At 49.8% G+C, this 23098-nt stretch overlaps 1 protein-coding gene across 3 annotated transcripts in view; it reads right to left on the bottom strand.

The window, feature by feature from the left end:
- TRAF7 (TNF receptor associated factor 7) overlaps positions 1-23098 on the bottom strand; it is a 29294-nt gene that overhangs the window by 4394 nt on the left and 1802 nt on the right. The window contains exons 2-14 of one of the 3 annotated variants that reach the window (XM_021411301.1): positions 15183-15301; positions 14844-14901; positions 13652-13743; positions 9755-9871; positions 8371-8463; positions 6688-6721; positions 5283-5466; positions 4455-4589; positions 3415-3632; positions 2931-3004; positions 1843-1891; positions 1244-1371; positions 93-175 (exon numbers count right to left, since the gene is read on the bottom strand). In XM_021411301.1, the coding sequence (XP_021266976.1) occupies positions 93-175; positions 1244-1371; positions 1843-1891; positions 2931-3004; positions 3415-3632; positions 4455-4589; positions 5283-5466; positions 6688-6721; positions 8371-8463; positions 9755-9871; positions 13652-13743; positions 14844-14901; positions 15183-15263 (1346 nt within the window). In that variant the 5' untranslated portion in view covers positions 15264-15301. Of the gene's footprint in view, positions 1-92; positions 176-1243; positions 1372-1842; positions 1892-2930; positions 3005-3414; positions 3633-4454; positions 4590-5282; positions 5467-6687; positions 6722-8370; positions 8464-9754; positions 9872-10162; positions 13619-13651; positions 13744-14843; positions 14902-15182; positions 15302-23098 lie in introns of those variants that run through there. The other 2 variants (XM_021411302.1, XM_021411303.1) reach the window with 2 other exon arrangements.

The following is a 23098-nucleotide window of genomic DNA, read 5'->3' as shown; positions in this document are numbered from 1 at the left end:
GTGCAGGACTCATGATGAGAACTATAAAGGTGCACTCAGGAGGCCCAGTGCTCACCCCCTGTCCTCCTGGTCATGTGTCCCTCAACACTCACCCCTGGATGCAGAGAGCCAGTACAATTCCATCGTGACCTTCCAGGGTCTTTTGGCACTTGTATGTGGTACAGGTATCCCACACCTAACAGGAAACACAAGGCAGCAGAGGGTCACATGCCTGCGCACACAGCAGCTGGGGACCCAGGCAGGATGTCAGCAGACCACAAAGGCACAGAAAGGAGGAAACAGACTGTCATCTGGGCACCTGTGTTCCTGTCTTCCAGGCAGAGATAAGCAAGACTAGGAGAGGAAATTTACTGCAGAGGGTCAGGTTAAAGTTAACAAGAGGCACTGAAGAGGAGCACGCACCAGCCCTCTCCAGCACTGCCTTTCACAGCCCCAGGCCAAAACAACACTGCTGAACCACAGAGGCAGCTCTCAGGCTCCTGTTTTAGTGATTCACACCCTGTCCCTGGGGGCAAACCACACAGCACAGCCTCCTCTGTCCCTGCCACCACAGTTTTCCCCACTAAGCTCTCCCTCGACAGAGAGAACGTGAGAATGCGGTGCTCAGCCGGCTCTGAGTTGCCCAGAGCAGCCAGCACTGGGGAGAAGGCCGTTCTCTTTCAATAAAACACAAAAATATCCATTCTCTTCCAGGTGGCTTTGCTCTCCCCCAAACAACCTGCCCCTGTGTGGCTCCCCAGCTCAGCCAGCAGCCACCACAGTGACACTGGAAACTGCTGCTTAGGTTGCACGGGAGCACTGCTGTCAATTTGAGCTACTGAAAACAGGGCAAAGTAAAACAAACATGACATAAAATGGAAAAAAGGACTCATTTTATCAGGGAAAAATGTTTTTTTTTTGAGATGACATTTTATAACAAGGGAAAATAAAATCAGAAGCTGAATCAGGCTTAGATGCCTAGACACCATATAAAGCAAAACCACAGACAGCAGGAATGAGATTCTCATCACGGTTTCACAAAAAATATCATTTGTCTTGATTTCCCTATCATGTAACGTTTCCTTACAGCAAAACTGAAGTACATTTTACCTAACTATAACCATAAAGAGTCATAAAGGATTTCAGGAGGAACACTGGGCAGTAACATCCCCAGCAGCCTCCCAGTTGAACTGGAGCTCAGCTTCTGCCTCAGCTGGAGCATGTTTACAAACGCAAAGGCAAGTGGAAGAGGCAAAGCTCTTACCTTAATGGTTTTGTCTGAAGAGCCGCTGAAGAGCAAGTCTCCTATGGAGTAAACACACAGACACCAAACGGGGCCCTGGTGCCCTACAAAGGTCCCCTTGCACTTGAAGATCTGCTGAGGATCATAGGCTATGGAAAGAAGAGGTCAGGTGAGCATGGGACAACAGTGATGCACCACGCTGAGTGACCTCGGAGAGGACAGAGCTCCCTCCCTCCTTGAGCTTCAAGCTGCTGCAGCAGCCTGGCTGGAGGGTCCCGTGTCCTGCCCTTACAGCTCATTGCCTTATTACTGCTTTGAGCCCTGGGATTCTCTTCCCTCATGCAACTCCCAGGCTGTATCTAGAGAGGGCAGAGATGCAGAGCCCACTTGACATCTCCCAGCAACCAGTAACCCTGCAGCGCTGTGAATTAGCTCCCATTAACCAGCTCTTCTGGCAAATCATCTCCCACCAGTCTCCTGCAACAGTGGTGGTCCTGTGCACAAATCACTGCTGCAAACAGAGAAAACTGGTACTTTGCCTGTCTGTGACTCAGCCTGAAAAGGCTCGTTGCCATCACCTAAAACCAGCTCAAGCAGATGAAAAACACAGGTATACTCACATCCAAGGATGCCCATGTTGAGCCGAGCATTTATGTGGGAGAGCTCATCCTGAAAAACAGAACAAGCTGCATGAGATGCAGAGCTATCAAGACCAGCCTGCCCTTCTGGGCACTGTCCCCATCCACTACTAAAACAACTCCCATGTTTGGACAGATTTTGACTCCCTGTGCAGGCTGTCCCCCAGCAGCTGACTCATTCTCCAATTGAGATGTCCTGCCCTAGTATGTCTACATCCCTCTGTCACCTTCCTCCAGGGACCGCAGGATTCTGACAGCATCTCAGTCCTGCACTAAGCTCTTCAGTATTCATGCAGGCACAACAACACCTTTCAGAATATACTGTCCTTGCTCTGCCATTCACCAGATTGTTAACTATAATCAAATCAGTTATGAGGGCTGCTTGCTCAGCTTGGTTTTTGAAGCCCACGATGCTGGAGAAGAACTGGAAGATCTCTCTGCAGTCTCTTCCACAGCCCAGACACTACTGTACCCATGGGGATCCACTTCATCAGTATGCTTAGGTAAACCAGAACAAGCTCCTCCTAATCAGTACAGCCAGCGGGATGCAGTCTGCCTGAGCTAGGGAAGAATGTCTGTCCAACATCAGTGCCTGAATAAGGTCCAAAATCATGAGACATCTCTCACTCCCAGCTTGTTAGCAGGGATCTGCTTATTTGCCTGCTTTCTCTGAAGGCAAGGAGAAGGACACATTGTCCCTGGCTAGTATGAAAAGTACAGCAGTGTTCAGGCTTTGGAGGAGGGGGCTCTCTTTGTGCAGCAGGTGTCCTTTACTCCGGTTACACCTTTCAAGAGCAGCAACAGGCTAAGAAAAGGCAGGAGAACCAATTAAAATGGCAACCTAGATGCGGTACCTAAAATACACCCACTGAGCTGCCTTTAATTCAGCCTGGAGGAAACGTTCAGCCACACTCCAGTTACTGTAAAAACAATCCAAAGATGGGGTGAGCAGAGTCAGCAAGCTGGAAGGAGCCCCAAAGACTCCCCCCACCATAGGAGAAACCCAAGGAACAACAAAGGCAGGATCTGACTGAGTGCCACCCTGCCCAGCCCCAAGGCCCCATCCTCACGTTCAGCATGGAGGCATCCCTGCGGAACTCCATCAGGTCCTCGCTCAGTTTGCTCTGGTTCTCGTCCAGCACATCTACAAGAGAGTGACAAGATCGTGGTTACTGCTGAGGCCTGCATAGCACCCACGGGAACAGAGCAGAGGACACACACTGCCATCTAACTTCTGAACAAGGGCTGGGCATGGCACTCCAGTATTATTGGCTATTCTACTCATTTTTTATGGGGAATTGTGCCCATGGACTACACAGAAAGAAGCCATAAAAGAAAGGTGGTAGCTGCCTGCAGACATTCCTAGACTTGCCGTAAGAGCAGTGACTGGAGGCCCCATGATGTACAGGCAGCATAGAAGTCAACAGGACCCCTCTTTGTTCCTCCTGCTCAGCACCAGTTTTAAAAACAAAATGAATCCTGTAACATAGCATCCTAACAGTGCTGCCCTGTCCCTACAGCTCTGACCAGATAGATCGTCTGGTGCAGACTCACCAAACTTGAGCTCCAGGTTCTTCTCCAGCTGGTCAATCTTCTCCGAGAGCTTCCCCAGCATGGAGCGCAGGAAGGCAATTTCCTGGTCCTTCTGGGCCATTGCCACCTGCATCTCATGGAAGCGATCATCTGTCTGCTGCAGAAACTCCTTCAGACCCTCAAACTTGCACATCTCCAAATGGGTCTCATAGGTGTCTTGATTTCCTATGAATGTACACCTACAAGGGGAAGGCAGACACTGGTTTGGAGCAGGGCACACTCTGAGAAAACTACCTGCTCAGTTGGCTCCAGGCCCTTGTGAGCTGTTTTTCCCCCTACAAGGAGCACTGGTACTGCATTTTACCATCCTGCTGCATTACAGAAGCCAAGCGGCTCCGATTCTCCTGGCCAGGGTACTGGCCCCAAACTGGTCTGTCTGTCTATCTAGGTAGTTGCAAGGAGCAGCAGATCTTGGGCAAGAGACACAATGTGGTGTCCACTAGTGCTCACCAGGAGCACAATCTAAGAGCCATCAAAACCAGTGGAAGAAACTGCTGCTGACGTCAGATGGTGCTGGCTGCAGCATGGCAAGGAGTCAGGGCTGCTTTGTCAGGACTTCCTTGCTCTGCTTCTGCCAAGACATCACTTCCCACAGCAGAAAGCTTAGCTGTGCAGCCTGCAGGGAATCCCCAGCCCAGGCTGCACCTCTGCTCAGGTGGCAATCAGCCCTCAAAGGCTGATGAGCAGTCCCCATGCCCTGGGAGAAGGGCTGATTTGAAAGATACCGCCACAGTACTTGCTCTGTCCTCCAGCTCATTCTGCTGCTCACACACCTCATCCCAGCTGCCAGCAGGGCTTACAGTCGGGTGGCATGAGCTGCCTGTTGTCAACAAGTGGCCTGGGGGCTGCCTTCTGCAAGCTCTGCCAGCCTAATTTGCAGTCTAAGGCACTGCACTGGGTAGAACTGCTCACAGCCCATGGGGCTACCGCTGCAGTAGCCAAAAAGCAGCTCAGAAATTAGCTCAGTGCATCCCTCCCACTAAAAAGCACCAGCTCCTTACCCGTACTTGGAGTGGGGACACTTGATGTGTTCGCACTCTTTCAAATGTGCCTCCAGGTTCATTTTCAGGAGAGGTGGGCAGCTGGGGTTATTGGGGCAACGAACTGGCCTGTAATCACAGCTGCTTTCATGGTCTCTGCCCACGGAGAAAAGCAAAAGGAAGGAAAATCAGTGACAAGCAAAAAATTAACGGAAATCACACAGATCATCAGGAAAGGAGCTAAGCAGACCTGTGATCAAAAAGCCTCCCATTCTAATGCTGCAATTATAGCTTTGAACTTTTATTTGGTCAGCAAGTTGAGAGCAATAGGGCGCATTTATGCAGGGAACATCTCATTTTGCAGCTGGTCAGCTGAGCCTTCAGCCAGCTATAAGCAGCAGGCAACGGCCAGGTGACAGCAGGAAAGTGAACACATATATGATAAGGAGAGAAATGGATTTCAGAAGGCACATTCCCAGGATTTAACCAGGATAATTCCTTTTACAAAAAGAATCCCTAAGTCCCTTCTTGACCATAGTCACAGAGTTCCACCCCAGAAGTGAGGTGGCTGCTTTCACACTGTCTGTCCTGACGCTGATTGCCAGGTAAGCCACGAGCACAGAACAGCATATTTTCCCAGAGACCTGCTCATCTGTCCCCACGCTCAGATTCAGACACAGTGGAAAGAACTGTCCCCAGGTCCCTCTCTGCCCGTTCAAACATCCTTGCACAACCAGAAGAACACTGCAGGTGGGAGCCGTGCTGTCCCCAGGCTATCTCAGATACAGTAGCAATTGCTGGTGGCAGAGGCCCTCCCTGGGGTAGGTTGCGTGGTGACAAACCACTTACTTCCTGACACTCAGTTTAATTGTAAACGGGCATCCACGGGGGTCCACCTCAAAGGCAGCGGGCTTACTGCTGGCTGCGGGCCGGCAGCCATACTTGCAGTGAATGAAGAGCTCCCCGATCTGCTCGGCCACCGCGATGTTGTTCACCACCACAGTCAGCTTGGCATTGTCCACAGGGCACTTCTCTGCAGGTGGGGAAGAAAAAGAGTCAGTGAGGGCTGAGACGCTGCGGGAGCACTTCGAAGAGTCTCTGTGTGGAGATTTTATTCTTTAGCCTTCCCTGGCCAAGACGGCCAGCTCCCAAATCGGTGACAATGGCGTGAGCCATGAATACTCACACACAGTCTGCAAACTGCCAGCTCTGGTTTGCCTTGGAGTTGGGTGAAAAGTTCTATTTTGTGTTAATTCGTGGCAATTCAAGATAATCATCAGTGAGGGAATGCCACTCTCCTTGAAACTACCCTGTGCGTGCTGAATTGCAGAAGTATGCACAGAAAGTGCCCACAAACCTGCTGATGCCCCACACATAGCCCCTTCTTCCACCCAAGCCTGGAGCTAGCTAGCAACAACGACACAAGCTGAGAGGGCAGGAGGCAATTGCAAAGCCTTTTGTTGCAGAAGTGTCCGCTGGGATACATTCAGGGCAGCACAGTGACAGAGAAATCGGCATGCAAAGCAGAGGGGCTCCCTGACATGCAGAAGATGAACATCTTAAGGCAGAAAGAGCTACTGTTTGCTGGGCTCCTTGGGGAGCTTCCTCAGGGCTTGCTGTTCTGGTAATACAAATGGCTTTGTGCTGAAACAAGAGGGACACAGGCTCATGCCAAGGGAAGTAATTTTTGGAGTGCAGAGCTTAAACCAAGAGGGAGGTGGTCAGGCCAGGCTGTCAGCCAGAAGCTCAGGCTCCAGCAGGCTGCTGGGAGAGTGGGGTGAGCTCCAGCAGCACTGCTCTGCAGGCGGAGCTGGCACTGAAGGGATAGGCAGACAGAGAGCTGGCACTAATGGGCTGGGGGAGGAGGGTTTGGTGGTTCCCTGCCAAATACGGCCCCCTTGTTCCCTAGTCGGGTAGCCACAGAAAGCTTTCATTCTGAAATCAATGGGTCAACTCTGGGCGAGACACGTATTATCCTGGGATAATCCATTGCCTATTCCTGGATTTGAGAACATCCTGTACCCAAAAGCTGGGCCCAGCCCTCCAGGGCCCGTGCTACACTGCATACCATCAAAGCTTAGGGCTGCTCAGCCACCCGAGTCCCAGTCCCTCACTGCTGCAGTGGTAGCCTGGGACTGACAGCTTGTTTAAAGCCCTTCAGATATCATTCTGCAGGTTTCTCTTAAGTGAAAGCAAACAAACCAGAAAATGACAGTATTTAGGCTACATCACACGAGAACAGTTTTGTACTCACCAGATGTTAAGGCACATCTTCTACAAAACGTGTGCTGTGGAGACAAAGAGGAGAAGCAGTGTCAGCATAAACCATATCAGATAAATTATCCCCTTCGGCTAATGATAGGAAAGCCTGTTGCACAGGGATCTCAGCAGCTGTTCTGTCTGCTGTGTAGCTCAGGGTGCTCTTGGGTCTGCAGCAGAGGGCAAAAACAGGCTTAGAGTGGATAGCTGGTACAGGCAGCTGAGACAACAACACAGCTGCTGTTCCTGAGGAGCACTAAGTACACGTCTGATGCTTTGAGGATTCTGCTCTATTCAAGATCAGGACATAGACATGTCCTGCAACACTGACATCCCTACCCCCCAAGTCCACATGGGATTTATCTACTTTGCCCTTCATTTTAGTCCATGCCACTCCTCTCATTTTCCTGAGCAGTCTCTAAGCAGAAGAGCATCAGCTGCTCCCTGCCCTTGGCCAGTCAGCCCATCATACACACTCCTCTGTAGCTCTTCTAATGAAGCCGTCCAGCTGCCAGGTGGATGGGACAGCTGATTTGTAAACCCCTTTAAATGCACTGTAAATTTCGTCACTTGATATAGCTCATCCTCTATTCTTACAGCAGAAATGTATGGCAGCTCTTTAACCCGATAAAGTAGCAAATTCAATCTAACATGCTAAAGAACATAAAGAAAGGAACAAAGGCTGCGGCATTTCACGGGTCCTGAACACACTGTGCTGGGTTCCCTGGGGCCTCCTCAGCCACATTCCCCTGCCCCAGGGCCAGGGCTTGGCAGCAGCCCTGGAGGTACTGCAAGGCGTTATCTGCAGCCCTGCTCACATGGCCTTTTCCTGCCCTGCACAGCTGCATGATGCTCACTCCAGAGCTGCCAAACCAGAACTGCAAATGAAGCCACTCTGCTTCCTGCAAGAGATTATTTTTTTCCAATATTAACCAGTAAATCTCTGTGTCTCCATGAAGAGCTGCTTACTGAAATGATGCAGCAAAACCGCACCGGCTTCCAGAACCTCCAGGGACAGCACCCCCCACTATAAACAATCCCACTCTGCGTTTGTTACAGCTCCATCCTAGCAATCTGAAGCACATCAGAAGCATTAGTGAGTCCGTCACAAAGCCATCTTTCTTCAAATGTAGCACAGAAGCAGTAATAATACACAGCTTCTATTAAAATCTCAATAAAATGGAATATAGAAGAATATTCATAATACTCTGTGCCTTTCATTAGAGGATGCCAAATCCCTTTGCAAGTATTCACTAAATGAAGCTTCAAGCCATTCCTGTCTTATAGAAAACTCTTTTTTAACAACTGAAAAGCAACTGTTTCCAGGGTGCCCAGGGGCAGCAACACCCTGCAGAGCCCTTCAGACAGAGAATGAGGAGTTTTGACATCACTGAAGCCAAACCAGGGAGACTGAACGTGGCCAGGACTGGCAGCCTGACAGTATACCTCTTCTGGAAAAAGCAGTCCAGTTGTGAACAAGCCTTGGGCTTCTCTGGCTGACTGCAGTGCCCTGCACGCCCTGCTGCAGACTGGTTCAGAGCTGCCTTTAGGGAAACCTGCCACATGCTCAGCAGCATCCCTGCAGCCAGTGACAATCACTGGAAGTCATGGCTTGGCTGTGGGTCACCTAGGACACCTGTGGAAGCCAAGCTCATGATTTGGAAGAGTACTGCCTTACCCCACAGGTTGTGATGACCGGATCCTTAAACACACTACAGCACAGTTGGCAGCACAGCTTCACAGATGGCTGTTCAGCAAACACCAGTGGCTCCTAAAGAGGAGAGAGAAAGGGACAGAGAACAGAATTAAAGCAAACACAGGAGCTTCCAGCTCTGCAAAAGGCTCAGCAAAGCAACTCTTCAGTGGTGAACCAGGGGCCCAGGATGCACTAAGGATGTCATTATCTCTAAATAAATATTTGCTTGGATCTGTTTATTTCCAGCATGCAGGAGGTAGTGGAGGAATGATGCTGGGAATGGCTGGAGACTCTCAGATCATCACAGACTGGGAGCCACTTGCATCTGGCAGGACTGGAACACTGACAGCAAACTGCAGAGACCACCTTTGCAGGAAAAACTCAAGTCATCAGAACTGCATGCACTGCACTGCCTGGTACTCTGCATGGTTGGACTCAGGAGTGTGGTGTCAAAAACATTCTAGTTACTAAGCCTGAAGTTTGAAAGCCATTTTAAAGCAGCTTGCCCTTTTGTATTTTGAAACACCCTGAAGGAAGTGTTCTTTCATTCCTTTATGATACAGAAACAACACTGCTCTACCCAAATGGGCCCAGCTCTCCAGGTTTGTTACCAACAGAGACTGCTGGAGCAAGGGCACTGGGCACATCCTATCTGAGTGGCACAGCTCAGATCAGAATGGGCTCAGAGCATTTCAAAGCAATGACTGCAGCTTACTCTGCCTCTTCATCCCACGCTGCTCTCACAACTGCAAACATGACCCCCTGGGTTCCTAAATATGAAACACACACTTTTATCCTAGATCTGTGGCAAAATGCCACCTGACCTTTCACGCATCCATTCTGGGGTTAGGCACTGTGTCACAAGCTAAGCGCTGCTCAGAAGTGCCTTCCCCTACAGAGAAGGCAGGACATGTGGGCAATTCCTTGCACCCTCCTGGGGCTTACAATGAAGTCAGTGGGGTGCCACACAACCCTAAAGGCAGTATGGGGCTCTGAATCAGGGAGGAATTGTGTTAGCTTGCCTGGGGCTAGACCACCAGCCTCAAGATTTACAGCCCCCTACTGCTCTACAGCAGAGCCAGGGAATCACGCACCACTTTGCAAAGCATTACCGCTTTTCAGAGAAGCAGAAAAGTCTCACCATTGTCTCCTCTTTACATATGGGGAAATGGTACACAAGGAAGCAAAGAAACTTGCAGAAGTCAGTGGGGAAAACAAAATTATAACCAGAAGTCCTGAACCTTAGTTGCCAGACAACACATAAATCTCCCCATGCTAGCAGTATGTACTCACGGGAGTCCACTAAGTTACTCTTTTGACACTGAACTTCCTAATACTGCTCCTTCCGACAATCCCAAATACCTACTGGCTCCTCCTCTTCCTCATGGAGTGAGAACGTCGAGCGCAAGGACATGTTGGACTCAGAGTGCAATGAACGGACGGAGATAGCGGAGTCAGAGCGGCGTGGGGTGCTGATCGGAGGCTTCAAAGAGATAAAAACCAATTCTTGTTATTGCAAATAACTCCCCCTGCTCCAAAACCCTACGCACAGAGAGTTCAATTCAGCCCCCCCCTCCACCAAACTCAGCTGCTCCATTTGTTCATCCACTGTGCCAACCTGCACTGAATGGTCTCTGCGTGCCTCCCTGCTGGGGACATCACACCGCGCACAGGGACAGGACGGCCACCATCCAGCTCCAACTCGCTCCACTAAGCCGACATCCAGATTCCAAGCACGTCACTTTCTCAAAGGTGCATTTGTTTGGATACTTACTGCGCCCACCCGCAAAGTAACGGCTTGGAAGAATTAATCCTCCGCAGAAAGCTCTGTAAATCTCCCCCAGAGACAGCTACCAGCTCCTGCAATTTCTCTAATCTCTGCAGCAGCACTTGTTGTTTCGTCCGCGATCCAACTTCTGCCAATTTTTTTTGCGTAAGTGTGGAGACTTCCTTCTATTCAATTCAGCAACAGGCTGACTTTGTCGCTTCCTGCTTGGGAGGGGAGAGCCCAGTGGACACTGCGTGCACCAATCAAGACAAACCCCACTGGTTACGGCGGCCTTGGGGTTGGCTTTGAGGGAACGCTGCCACCGGAATATTAACCAGCAGCACATCCCAAAGGGTGCAATATCAACCAGCAGCGCAAAGCCAAGATGCAACTCATTGTCAGAGCCAAAAGGGAGACTTCAGACCATTGGGACTAGGGGACTAGAGCAGCCGGGAGCACAGCTACTGCCAGGTTACTCTGGGATGGATCCTTCTGGCAGATGGAGAAAAGTGTAGGGAGAAGCAGTTCAAGATTTCAAGGAGCAGAATGAATGGGCCAACAAAGAAATGGCAGAGTGAAACCAAAAACTTCGTGCCCTGAGCAATCAAGATGCCCAGGGCCCCGACTGCCTGCACCTGCGGTTCCATGCCTACACCTGCAGACCACCCAATTGAGGATCTCCAAGCAGACCCCACCACACCAGGCTGCTCCCTGCACTACCCTGCACACAGAAAGCACCTTGCTCATGTTCAGTGTGCCCTGAGTGAAAATGCGGAACACCAGACCCAAGAGCAGATGAAACCAATGAAAGAGGCCGGGGGAGCAGACAGGAAATTCAGCAATAAAAAATGCATGATGAGCTGCAGAGACAGTGTACTGCAGGGGGAGTACGGTCCTCACTGGGCTGCAGGAGAGGAGCAGCACAGGATCCTGCTGGCTCTTCACACTGCTCCGCTCTATAATTTTTATGATCCTGGGATCCCAGGAACTCAGCAATGCTGCATCTGCTGAGAAGCCAGAGTATAAAGCACTTTCTATAAAATGCATGTTTATTGGCTGAATATGTAAACCTTGAGGAAGAATGGTTATGAAGTGAATCAATTTTATGAATATCCATTAATTATTTTCCTCCACTAGTAACACAAGTTACTACCAGTAACACAAGGTATTAGAATAACAAGATTGACTGTGCATAGCTCCTACTCTGGAAGTGAGACAGATATGAGAGCAGCAAAGGCAGGCTCTGCAAAGGCAGCTTTATCAGCAGCATAGCCCATGTGCATCAGCAGGCTCCAGCCAAGAGCATTTCCAGCAGGCTGGGTGTAAGACATGGCCTTGCTGGATGTAAGACACCGTCTTCAAACAGCCTAAAGGATGGAGCGCTCAGACATTTCTTGATGGGAGATGAATAGCTTGTGGCTGGCTGGTAACTCAGCTCAGCCTCTGGTTCACAGACAAAGCTCCCTGTAAACTGAAAAGACCTTGGACAGCCACAGCCAAACCTTCATCCCGCAGTTCACACTTGCTCCAATATTCAGCTGTAATCTTTAGGGCAGAGTTCAGAACAGGCCATTTCCCATCCTTTCCGTGAATGCTTCAGTACTGCCCTCGCTCCTGCTCCCTGAGGCTGGGAACATGTGGCACTGTTTTCAGGGAGGATGACAGCAGATGCTCACTAATCCCTGCCTCGCACGCAGAACGCTCCGCTCTGCTTAAGGTTTCATTAAGAGAAACTTTAAAAAGAAAGGAGAAGGGGGAGAGGGGTCACAGGAGGGCTCTGACTCCTCTCCAGCTGTCTCTGTGATGCTGACAAGCCCTCAGCAGCTTCTAGAGAAGGGTAGAATTTAGTGATCAGGAAGAGAAATCTCAGATTATTCCTTAACAAAGCAATGAAAGCTTCATAAAGGGGTCAGAAAAAGTCTGTCTGGAGCAGCAGGCAGAGCAGGGCAGCTCGTGGTTTGTTAGCACCTCATGCTGCAGGCTGCTTCCTGAACCACTCATTACTCCTTTTGCTATTTTTGCTTAACAATACTTAGCACTCCAGGAAGGTGGACTGATGCTGTCCAAGAAAGATGACTGAGAATAGGTCCTAGCAGAGATCTCTGCTATTGGCTGCACACCTCATTGCGTAACACAGGTTTCTAAAGGAGCCAGGGAGCTTCTTTATCAAACACGGCTAAATGTAGTGTCCCCAGCACTCCTGCTCCTCATGAAAACCCTCATCTCTACTCCATAAGAACGTCACAACCCATGAAAAGGGCACAGTGAACACAGCACTCAGCCCACTGGATCAGAGCTGGCAGCCAGGGGCTGTCTGGAGCAGTGGTCCAGCACCTTGGGGTCAGTGATGTGACAGAGAGCTGTCTGCCAAGGACACGAGCCAAACGTTCAAAGGACTTTTTGAAAAACAAACACATGCTCACATAAAACACAGCAAGATCTCTGAGCAACAGAAGGAACTTTATAGGATGCTGACAATAAAGCTCTTTGCAATCTGGTGTCAAATTTATTTTAAGAAGTACTGTTGCTCTGCACTGTTGCTGTGACCCCAGGGCCTAAATGAATCAGCAACAGTGACCCACGTTTCCCAGGCTCTGAAGCTGGGCTTCCTGACCTGACAAAATCTACATGCACTCACTTCAAATGGAGAGGCTGCTACTCACATGCCTAAATCTAAGCAGAAGCCTGTGGCTGTGAGTTGGGGCTGGGGTACCAGGCACCTGATCAAGTGCTGTTTTTGTTGCTGAGGTTTGCTTTGCCATTGCCGATCTTGATTTAATTGATTTAGTCAATTTCATTTGTCTTTACGCAACTAACCCTGATGCCCGTTGGGTCACTAAATTGCCAAAAAAGAAGTTACTCAGAAGCGTGTAAGATGAATGAGAAACTGGATACAAAACTAGGCAGTGCAAAGACACCGCGGGACACGAGCACGTTTGTCTGAGAAGACCCTGCTGATTAATCCCCAGGAGCTGAGCAGCCTGCAGTGCTGGACATCTCACTGCAGGTTTCAGTCATTTTCCCTGTGGTCAGAAGCCCCACCTGGAGGTGGAAGGAGGAATGCACTTTGTGGTCATAGCTGCTGGATCAGCTATGCAGCTGATGGAGGTTGACACAGTCGCAGCCATTGGTGCCAACAGCCCAGGAAGGTCAGGGAATGCTGCTCACAACAGAAGGCAGGTGCACTCCCACAAGTAGGTCTGTGGGATTTGTAGCTCTCAGGCTCTGCAATAACATATCACTTTCAAACAGCCTGAAAACCAGGCCCAGCCGTGTCAGCCCAGTGGCCCAGGTTAGAAGCTGCCTCTGCTGCTCCCCTGCCCAACCATGGGAGCAGCCAGGAAATGCAGAGGCTGCTCCTGCCTCCACTGCAGCCATCTATAGCTGATGTAAAAGTGCACGGGAATGCAGAAGGAGACAGAGGAACACCAGATGTCTGTCATTTGAGACACAACCAGCTAAGCCAGTTACGAAGGGCCTCTTGGCAATACCTACCATGCCATCATCCTCATCTCGTGGGGAGTAGGTGAGTGTACTGGAGGAAGATGGGGTCCGACGATGCTGCTTAAAAGTATTGGTTCCATCAGCTTTAAGGCAAATGAGAAGGAAAAAAAGCTCGTTAGTAACATTTCTAAGCTAGAGGTGTCTGTAGCTGTAAGCATTCCTTGGAAAAGGAAAAGGCTAAGGATTTCCCTACACTAGCTCCTGACCTGAACACATCAGCGCACACACAATAATCCTGATCTCTGACAGCTTGCTGAAACGCACGTGATTCTTTGAAGGCAGCTTGCCCAGCAAAGAGCACAGATAATTTCCAACCAGGCCTATAGGTTAAAAATGCTATTAAAAGAAAACCTTCTACTCCCACAAATACTGGTCACCTATCAATAATCACTTAGATCGAGGGAGGTTTGGATACTTCTCATAGCACAACAGGAACATGCTATATTAAATCAGAGACGTTTGTATAAGGAGAGTATTACTGACAGAGAAAATTTTAAATGTAAGTACTCAGAAGTCCAAAATAATCTAGAGTTTACACATGTAATCCAAACATTTCCTCCAGGCAGGTCATTAATTTCCTTATCTAAATCAGTGTCAAGTGCCAGTTTCTTATCTTTACTAAAGTAAGGATATTTTTATTCCCAAGTGAAACCAGATCTCTTCCCACATTCACGCTGCGTGTCAGAGCTCAGACTCCTCACCTGCTGGGCTTTGAAGAACAAAGCAGAAGAATTTTAAATGAGCAGGTACATTCACACCCCCTCCTGTCTGAGCTAAAAATGACCACGGGGGTTTTACCAAAGTGTCCACAGTGACACACAGGCAAAGAGTGAAGACTGGAATTTTCAGCCCTGGTAACGATTGCATGAGAAGCCATAGGGATAAATAAGATTTGAGACTAAGCTTTGTATCAGATCCTGTTGTACTACCCTAATTTCAGCAAGATCTTCCCAGTGGTTCTCTAATTTCTGTGCATGCTCATTCCATCAGGCCTGGTGAGCAGATGTTGTGATTAAGGAACACTTGAACTGTGTAATACTAAAAACAGCACTCCGGCGCCTGTCTGCGATGAAAACACAGTGACTGTCCCAACAGCTCTGTGAGCTGTGAAACAACGACGAGAAGCCTGGTAGGATTCACACCCAGTGCTCTGGGTGAAGCCCCACACATGAAATGCACTCACCCTTTGTGATAGTTGTCACAGCAGAGTACGCTGGCCCAAAAGTTGTTTCCATTCTTGTCTGAAATAGAGACAGGATGAATGTCGGTGTGTATCAGTGCAGCACAGCCTGAAGGCATGCTACCTCTCCTGAACTGGTGATTATATATGAATAGTCACCAGACACTATAGATGCGAATACAGTCCGTATGCATTCTTAAGTTTCATTTGTGGATACTGTGATTTTTCAGGGGGAAAAGTATCACATTTTCTACCGTTGTCATCACTTTCTCAAAAGAAAGGATGAGAACACATGAAGCAACCCCCAGCCCTTGCCCAGTGTTCAATGGCACCCAGGCTTACCCCGTTAGTATTTTCTGAAGTAGTGATGTTTGGTGTGCCACTGGAGAAACGATTGAAGCGAGCGTTCTTGTTAGAGCTCATAATCTAGACCAGCACTTGTTAGTCATGGGAAGTTTGCTCTGTGGAAGAAAACAGACAGAAAGTGAGTTAGGTTCGTTGTACATCTCCTGGGCTTGGGGAACACTTTCCTCTAGTATTAAGTCCAAGTATTCACCTAAAATCACATAAACTGGGATTTTCAGAAGGAAGTGGCAAGGTCGAAGTCAGGCCCCTTCAAAGCACTCCTGGGAGAAGCATTCAGCACTTTCAAAAAATCCAGCTTTTTTTTAAACGACTCCTTAATCTCCCAAATACTGGAATACTCATCATCACTAGCAGCTATTACAAGTGTACAACCGCTTCAATTGCAGATGAGACTCCACAGCAGTCAAAGAAAGACAGCATCTCACTGTCCCACTATCACTGTTCCAAGTGAGACCTGTAGAGACAGCATGTGCCAGCTGTGCCTGACAGTCCCAGCACAGAGCATACCACACCCCAGACAGGCAGAGGGGGATGAGCTAAAGCCACAGACGAACCCTGAACCTACAGAGTGCCAAGGGAGCATGCACAGAGGGCTAAAGGATGTAATGCTGCATCAGCAAAGCCCTTATCCCTCTAAGAAAGAAACATTACTTCCATTAACACCTCTGTGACTCACTCAGTTCCTGCTCAGAAATAGCCCACAGATCATCACCCAGAGAGAGAAATCCCCTCCCTCAGAAGGCAGCAGAGAGGCTCAGTGCTCTTCTTCAGTTGTTCAGCGGGTTCAAGTTTGCAAAGTCAAAGTACTGCACAATAATAATCTGCGGAAGCACATGGAGTTTGCTTTCTTTAACTTCTGCTGAGACCTGATGCTGGCTTGAGGGCTCTAAAATAGCCTTTAGAGCAGAGGGTACCAAAGCTGCTCCCCCATGCCATCCTAAGGAGATGCAGCTGCCCTGGACAGAAGTTCCCACTGCAGGCTCAGCACAGCAGGGAGCTCTCCTCCCTGGCTGCCCCTTCATCCTTGTGGCTGGAAGTCACTGCTGGCACTCACAGCCTGTCCCAGCCCGCACAGTGCTCCAGGAATAAGCTGCTCAGGAAAAATCCCGATTAAGGATCCCTTTTTGTCCAAGGTACAGTTAAATCTTGGTGTTCTCCCTGCCAGCCACAGAGTCCAAGGAGGCAGATCAGACTGCAGTAGTGAGAACAGACTGGCCAGATCCAGTTGACCAAAACACAACCCAAATCTGTTTTTGCAGGACGAGAGCCAAGCACCAGCCAAAGCACCATGGGCTGCAGCCAAGCAGGGCAGTGGTCCTGGTCCCATTCCTTGTAGGAGAACCTGCCTGCAGCCTGCAGCTGGGGTGGGGCTGCTCCCCATGCAGCTGCTCCTGCTGCAGGCTCCTGGGGAGGCAAGGCAACTGGGCTCCTCCTAGAAACAGGTCTCTTATCCAAGGGTAACACATCCCAAATCTCCAAGTACTTCATAGCAGAGTGTGATCACCTCTTTTATAGATTGGGAAACTGAGGCTCAAGGTGTGACATGATCACACAGCGCAGCTGGGACCTGGGACTTGAGCAGGGCTCCCTCAGTCACAGCCCAAGAGCCCCAGCAGTGCACATGTCCTGAGCTCACATTTGAAATGCTGCAAACACGATGCTGGAGACGTCCCCAGCCCCTGCCCTGCCCGTGGCCAACTGCTCTGCTGCCTGGCACAGCACACCGTGTCCTGCATGGGACAGCATCCACAGAGATCACTGCCCCTGAGGCTGAACTCTTGGGAAAAGCTACAGGCTAAAAAAAAAAAAAGAAGAAAAACAAACTAAAACCCAACCCAAAGCAACAAACAAGAACCCCAAAACCAAGCCCAGGACTATCTTAAAAACACAGATCTGAATAATGTTTTCCAAACGTTATGAAGCTCTGTCCTGGCTGCCTGCAAATGCCAGGTCCCTTAGGAAATGCTAAGCAGAGCTGCTGATGTCCAAGAACAGCAGGAACGAAGCAGGACTGTGCTGCTGCATCGTGCAGATCGAGGAGCTGCCTCCCAGCCGCAGCATGGCTCCAGCAGCTCAGAACTGCCTGCAGCTGGGGCATTCAGGGGCACCTCTCCAGTAAAATGCACGTTCCCCTGCTCCAAAGCCCACCCAGAGGAATGCAAGATCCCACTTCAACAGACTGTGGATAAATCCAAAGCAAGGAAGGGAGCACAGGCTGGAACACGGGGATTTTCCACTCCCTGCTCATGCCCCAAACCCTGCAGCATGGCCAAGCAGACTACCTGCAAGCAGCAGGAAGTAACCTGCCCTGCATCTCCTCTGCACAGAAACCAGAGGAATGCAAGCAAAGGAAAAAATATCAAGTGGAATATTTGCCAATGTGCATAACACCAGCTACGATAAAGATAGCCAATCTCAGCCCAAAACTCTGCAACCATCGAATACAGGAGTGATTTCAACAGAGCAGACACGTCTGCAGAGCAGCCTGCTGATGCACTCTGTCACAAGGCATTGAGAAAGGCTTGATATCAAAGAACTTAAAAGGAAGCGGAGAAGAGATGGTGTTCTTGATATTAATAGCAGCTTCCTGAAGCACTTACAAAAATCCCCTCCAGATCTCTGAACCTTGGCTTCACCTGGATCTGTCAGATCTGAGCAGAACCATGTCCAGAGGAGATGCTGACAACCACACAGTGAAAGCCTGGATTATTCTGTGTTACAAAAGACATGCGCTCTGTGACCTAGGAGGAGTCACTACGATTTACCAGCAACCACAGAACCCTTTGGGTTCTAAATCTCTCTTAGATGACGAAATAGAAAGGGGCTGCAGAAATCCTGAGCATCTCCAGCAGCACCACAGAGCAGCAGCTCGGCAGTGCTCACGCAGGACACAGCATCCTGATGTTCCATCCCAGGACCCTGCAGGGTCAGCTCATGGCTGACAGCAAAACAGCAGCTGCAGTGAGAGGGCAAGCTCCATTCCCTGTGATGCATGAAGAACTGCTGGAAGCCCTCTTGTGTCCAGGCAGCACGGCCTTGCATGGACCCAGCCTGTGACTCAGACTCTCTGTGCATGGAGCAGCGTTTGTTGATTTTTATATATAACCTTAGTGGGTTTGACAGCAAAAAGAGGAGGGGGGATAAATCTCCCTTGGAAAAAGGATGCTGTGGGAACCCATTATTCACTGAATCACATGGCTGATAGCAATGAGATGCAAAGGAGGGGAATGGCTAGCCTTCAACATTTGCACAGCACAGGGATTGACACAGGTTTTGGAGACACAAGGAGAAGAAAAGCCCGAAAGTTCCTAGTTTAGCAATCCAGGCAAGGAAAAACCCAACCAGCAGTAGCTGCAGACAGCTGGGAAAGGCAGCACTCCTCCTCCCCATTGTAGAGCCCAGAAGGGCAGCAGCAGAGGAGTTCTCTGTTGGCTGTTTCCTGCTGCTGCCCCAGCACTGCACCTGAATGGGGGAGGGGACTTGACCCTCTGGTCCTGCAGAGGGGTTTTTGCTCATGGGAGGGGGCTGGCACCTCCTGTTGCAGGGTATTGCAGAGAGCTCACCCAGCAGAAGATCCTTACAGCCAACCTCAAGAACAGGCCAAGGCTCCGAAGGGAGACATGGCACAAGCAGGGATGGCAGAGGGCACATCCTCCACAAATACCATGTAATCTGCCCAGCCCTGACCGAGCAGCCAGCGCCTGGTGCGAGCACTGCAATGTGGGCACAGCGGCAGTGCTGGACTTTGTGCCCCAGGGCAAGACAGCAGTGGGGCACTGGGTGCTCCCAGGCACACAAGGCACCCCCGGGTAGCAGCTGCCAGACGCAGTATCCCATGCAGCAACACGTCTGTTCGCTAAGAAACCTGCAAACATCTCAGCCTTATGCAATCAACGGCCCACAAAGCTCAGCCGTGTGCCCTGTGTCTGCTTTGCTCTTCCTTCTTCCTCCATTCATGGAAGCTCTCTCGGAAGCTATTCACCCACGGCAGGGCTGGCAGAACCACACCCACAGGGGTGCTTGCTGGCAGGCGAGCCACGGTGTGCTGCTGAAGGCAGGCGTGGGGCTACCCCACGGCCTGAGAACAGGCTGCACTAACACGAATTTCTTTATTTCACAGCCCATGTACTCATGGTAAAAGACAAGTTTCTGTTCCTCTACTGCATCGCAGACAGAACAGGAAGGGTTACACATCCTTCAGAGGATTGGCACATCACTGGGGAAATACACCATCCCACAGAAGGCCAGTGCTGAGAGCCGGGGACTCAGACCTCCCCTCGCCAGCTCTTGCTTGCCACAGAGCAAAGCCGAGTCCAGTTTGGGCAGGCTCTGTCCACCTTATTCTGTGCCAGCGAGGTGTTCTCATTGTTTTCTAGCTGTGAGCTGATTCTCAGTGGTCCACAGCAGCCTGAAAGGGGAGGGCCATGTGCGAAGCACGCACGAGGCAGGGCTCACAAGCTCAAAACCCAGCTCTTCTGCACCCCACAACCACAGGGCAGTCTTGCTCAGTGTCTCTGGCGGAAATAGCATTCCATCATAAGTGCTTGTGAAATTCAGTAACAGCGTTTAAAGAACATTGTAGTGATGACAACAATGAGTATCTAGTCTGACCTGTAGGACGTGGGCCTGGAGAACATGGGTGAGCTACAGATCCCTCAGACACATCTCACAGGGCAGCCAGAGCATGGGGGTACAACTCCTCAGGTGATCCCTTTGCACAAATGCAGCTCAGGAAAGGAAATCATTCTGTATTAAACATTCTTCTCTTCCATAAGGTTAATGATTCTTTGGGATGGACAGGCTGTTTGCAGTACTTGACACCAAAACCTAAAGCAATAACTTTCAAATACGTGGTTCTCAAGAAGCACTGCTGAGTAAGCTTCACTCACTACATTCATCTACAGACTTGATAAAGAGTAAGTAGCGAAATCTCCAAGTGTGCAGATGATACTAAGCTCTCCTGTGCTGATTAAGATTTACGAAGCCAGGAAGCCTGTGAATAAACCACACTTGGGCCTGTTATTCTCCCAACCCCCTGATCACAGCGTGCCCAGTGAACCTAGCAGGAGGCTGATCTAAGGCAGGCAACAGAAAGCATTCCTTCACCCTGCTAACAGGGAACACCAGCGCCTGCTGCCGCTGTACGCTGTGGAGAAACGCAGTAAGGACTGGACTCAGTAATGTGCAACAGGTCTATAAATGGATATGGAAGGATCCATCGAGGACATGCCTCCTCACATTCCTAATCCATCTGCTCCGAATGCTCGGAAATTGTGAGGCAAAAATGGATGGTGGAAAGCGGTCGGGCTCACGTGCTCCCCACTGACAGCCTTCATTTGCAGGGCGGCTGCACTGAGCTGTGGCTGGGCACAGAGCTGTGGCTGGGCACCGAGCTGTGGGCACCTCCTGCACTCCCAGGGTGACCTGCACACGGCCAGTCACGTGTGCCGAGATGTGCGTCAGTGCCAGAAGATGAAACATGAAATGAAGCTCAGTCCTACCAACAGAGCATGGCACTTCCAGCTGGTGGTTCCTCGCTTCTGCGGAACAGAAAGGCTTTTCATCGTGCACAAGTTTTGGTTTTTTTTTGCTGCTTTTAAAAGCCATCCAAACTTTTTTGAGCTGAAGTGAGACCAGAGCTGTACAGAGCTGTCATCAAGAAAAATAAATGTGACATTTTTAATTGCTGCTGCTTTTACCAGTGCTTCATTTTACTGCGGAGCTGAGAGGGCACATCCAGCAGCGTGACAGAAGCACAGCTGTTTGAACGCTGCCAGTCCTTTCTGCAAATACTGTTCAGAAGAGGAAATCATTTTGCAGTAAATGCTCTTCTCTTCCGTAAGGTTAATGAGCCCTTGGGACAGGCAAGGTTAGTTTGCAATACTTGACACTAAAACCTGAAGCAATAACTTTCAAACGTGGCTGAAACTAGATCAAAAGCAACTGCTCTGGTGGAACAAAGCATCTCATTTTCCCCAAAACATTAAAACAGAGTTAGAACAGAGGCCAATGTTCAAAGCTGTTTCCATGTCACAAAAGCCATACTTGAGGCTTTACTTCCATTTTAGGAAGCATCCATCTCCCACACCATTTTCCTTGCACACGAGGCTGCAGACAAGGTTTGGCAGTGCCTGACCCTGGTTGGTGCTGGTTGAGCACCTGCACATCGCTGCTGGCTTGGCTGGAATGATCTCGAGCACAGCTCTCATACCTGGCCCTCAAGCACAGTGAGCTTTAACATCGGCCCTAAAAGTACAGTGCCACATATTTGTGATCTTTCCCTTATTCTCACTTAGAGGACAGGAATCCAGTAGATAGAAGGGCTCCAGTTCCTTCTGTATGGGAACTGCTGAGTCACGGCCTGAACCACTGATTGAGCACCTGGAGGAAAGGCCCAGCCAGCCCTGGGAGCACAGGTGAAGGCAATTCACTGTGTGACTGGAAGGCCTGGAGCCAGGCTCCACCCCTCTTAGGCCTCATTTAAGGGCTGACTGCCCTTGAGGAAGGATCTCTTTCTGGAGATCCCTTCTCAGTGGAAGCTTTTCTGTATGAATCTAGAATCTTCTGATACAGGTGAGCAATTTACTTCCCTTCCTTTGTAGCACCTTGCTTTCATGCTGGTCCTTCCACCTCTTTTGTAACACCTTTTCCATTGTGTTGGTCCTTCCGATTGCTACACATTCACAATACTAGAAGCCACTGGAAGCGGCATGGGGCTGCCGCAAGAAGTGCACAATAGAACTCATAAATAGCGTTGGTCAGGTTTGGAGCTCTCCACAAACCTAGCACAGCCCAGTGAAAGGAATAAGGAATTCCCCCAGCACACACAGTTTACGTGTGAAGAACATTACAGCAAACCAGGTAGGCAGCAAAGCCTGGGCCATGGAGCACTCCAGCCAAAGCCCAGCCCTGGCACAACGGCATATGAGAAAGGAAAGCCTGTGCCTGGAGGGCTTCAGCACAGCAGCAGGAGCTCGCACAGCAAACCTGCTCCAGCAGCTCCTGACTACCTCGCTTGCCTCTCAGCTCTGCTGGCACTGCACAGGTGGCTGAGGCCAGGTTAGTTTGTGCCTCAGCAAGGCTGTAACAGAGAAAAACAGAAAGCAACCTGGCCAGGTTAAAGTCACAGGAAACCTAAGCCCACCATTGTTATTCAAAATGCACCAAGTATCACGCTTCCTTTCCCTGGTCTCCCCAAGCATCTTCCAAAGCTTTGAAACGTGATGACATGTTCCTGTTTGCCTTCTGGGTGCAATCATTGCACTTTAAAGATCCATCTGAAATGCATCAGCTTCTTCCCAAATAAAAGATTCCAGTAAATCTGTGCCCTTATTGTGTTTTGGTTTTTTTTGCACAGTTTTCCACCGAGAACAAGCTGGAGAGCCCAATCCAAAGCAGCTAACACTCTGTCAGGGACTGTTAACAAGCAACCCAGAAACTGTAGTGCTTTACAGGCAGCATGTGAGCTAAGTGATGTCCTGCCCTTAGATAAACAAGCACTGAATCTTTGATTCCTGAAGAAAACAGTAGAGATTGACACTCTGAGTGTGACACATCTACTGAGCGTTGAGCTTCAGTGTCCCACACCACGCTAGGAAGGTTGTGTTTAAATTACCCCAGGGGACAGTCAGCAGCTGCACTGCAGTCACAATGGTTTGGGACACAAGGGAGAGGCAGTGAGATGCTGCCTCACCAACATCACTTCTTTAAACAACATAGAGGGTTTTGTACTTCTGAAACCACCAGGAACAACCTCAGAAAACACTCACTGCATTGCTGCACCCGTATTCCATGTCCTTGCAAACGAGGATCACAAGACTAGCTCAACACTGCTCCAACCAGCTGCAGGCAACAGGCACCTGCTTCTGAGCCCGTGCTGGATTTCAGACACC

Source organism: Numida meleagris, chromosome 13 (genome assembly GCF_002078875.1).
Source record: "Numida meleagris isolate 19003 breed g44 Domestic line chromosome 13, NumMel1.0, whole genome shotgun sequence".
NCBI classification, from domain to species: domain Eukaryota; kingdom Metazoa; phylum Chordata; class Aves; order Galliformes; family Numididae; genus Numida; species Numida meleagris.
Note: the sequence above shows the minus strand (reverse complement) of the source record. Positions and strands in the feature narration are given on the sequence as shown.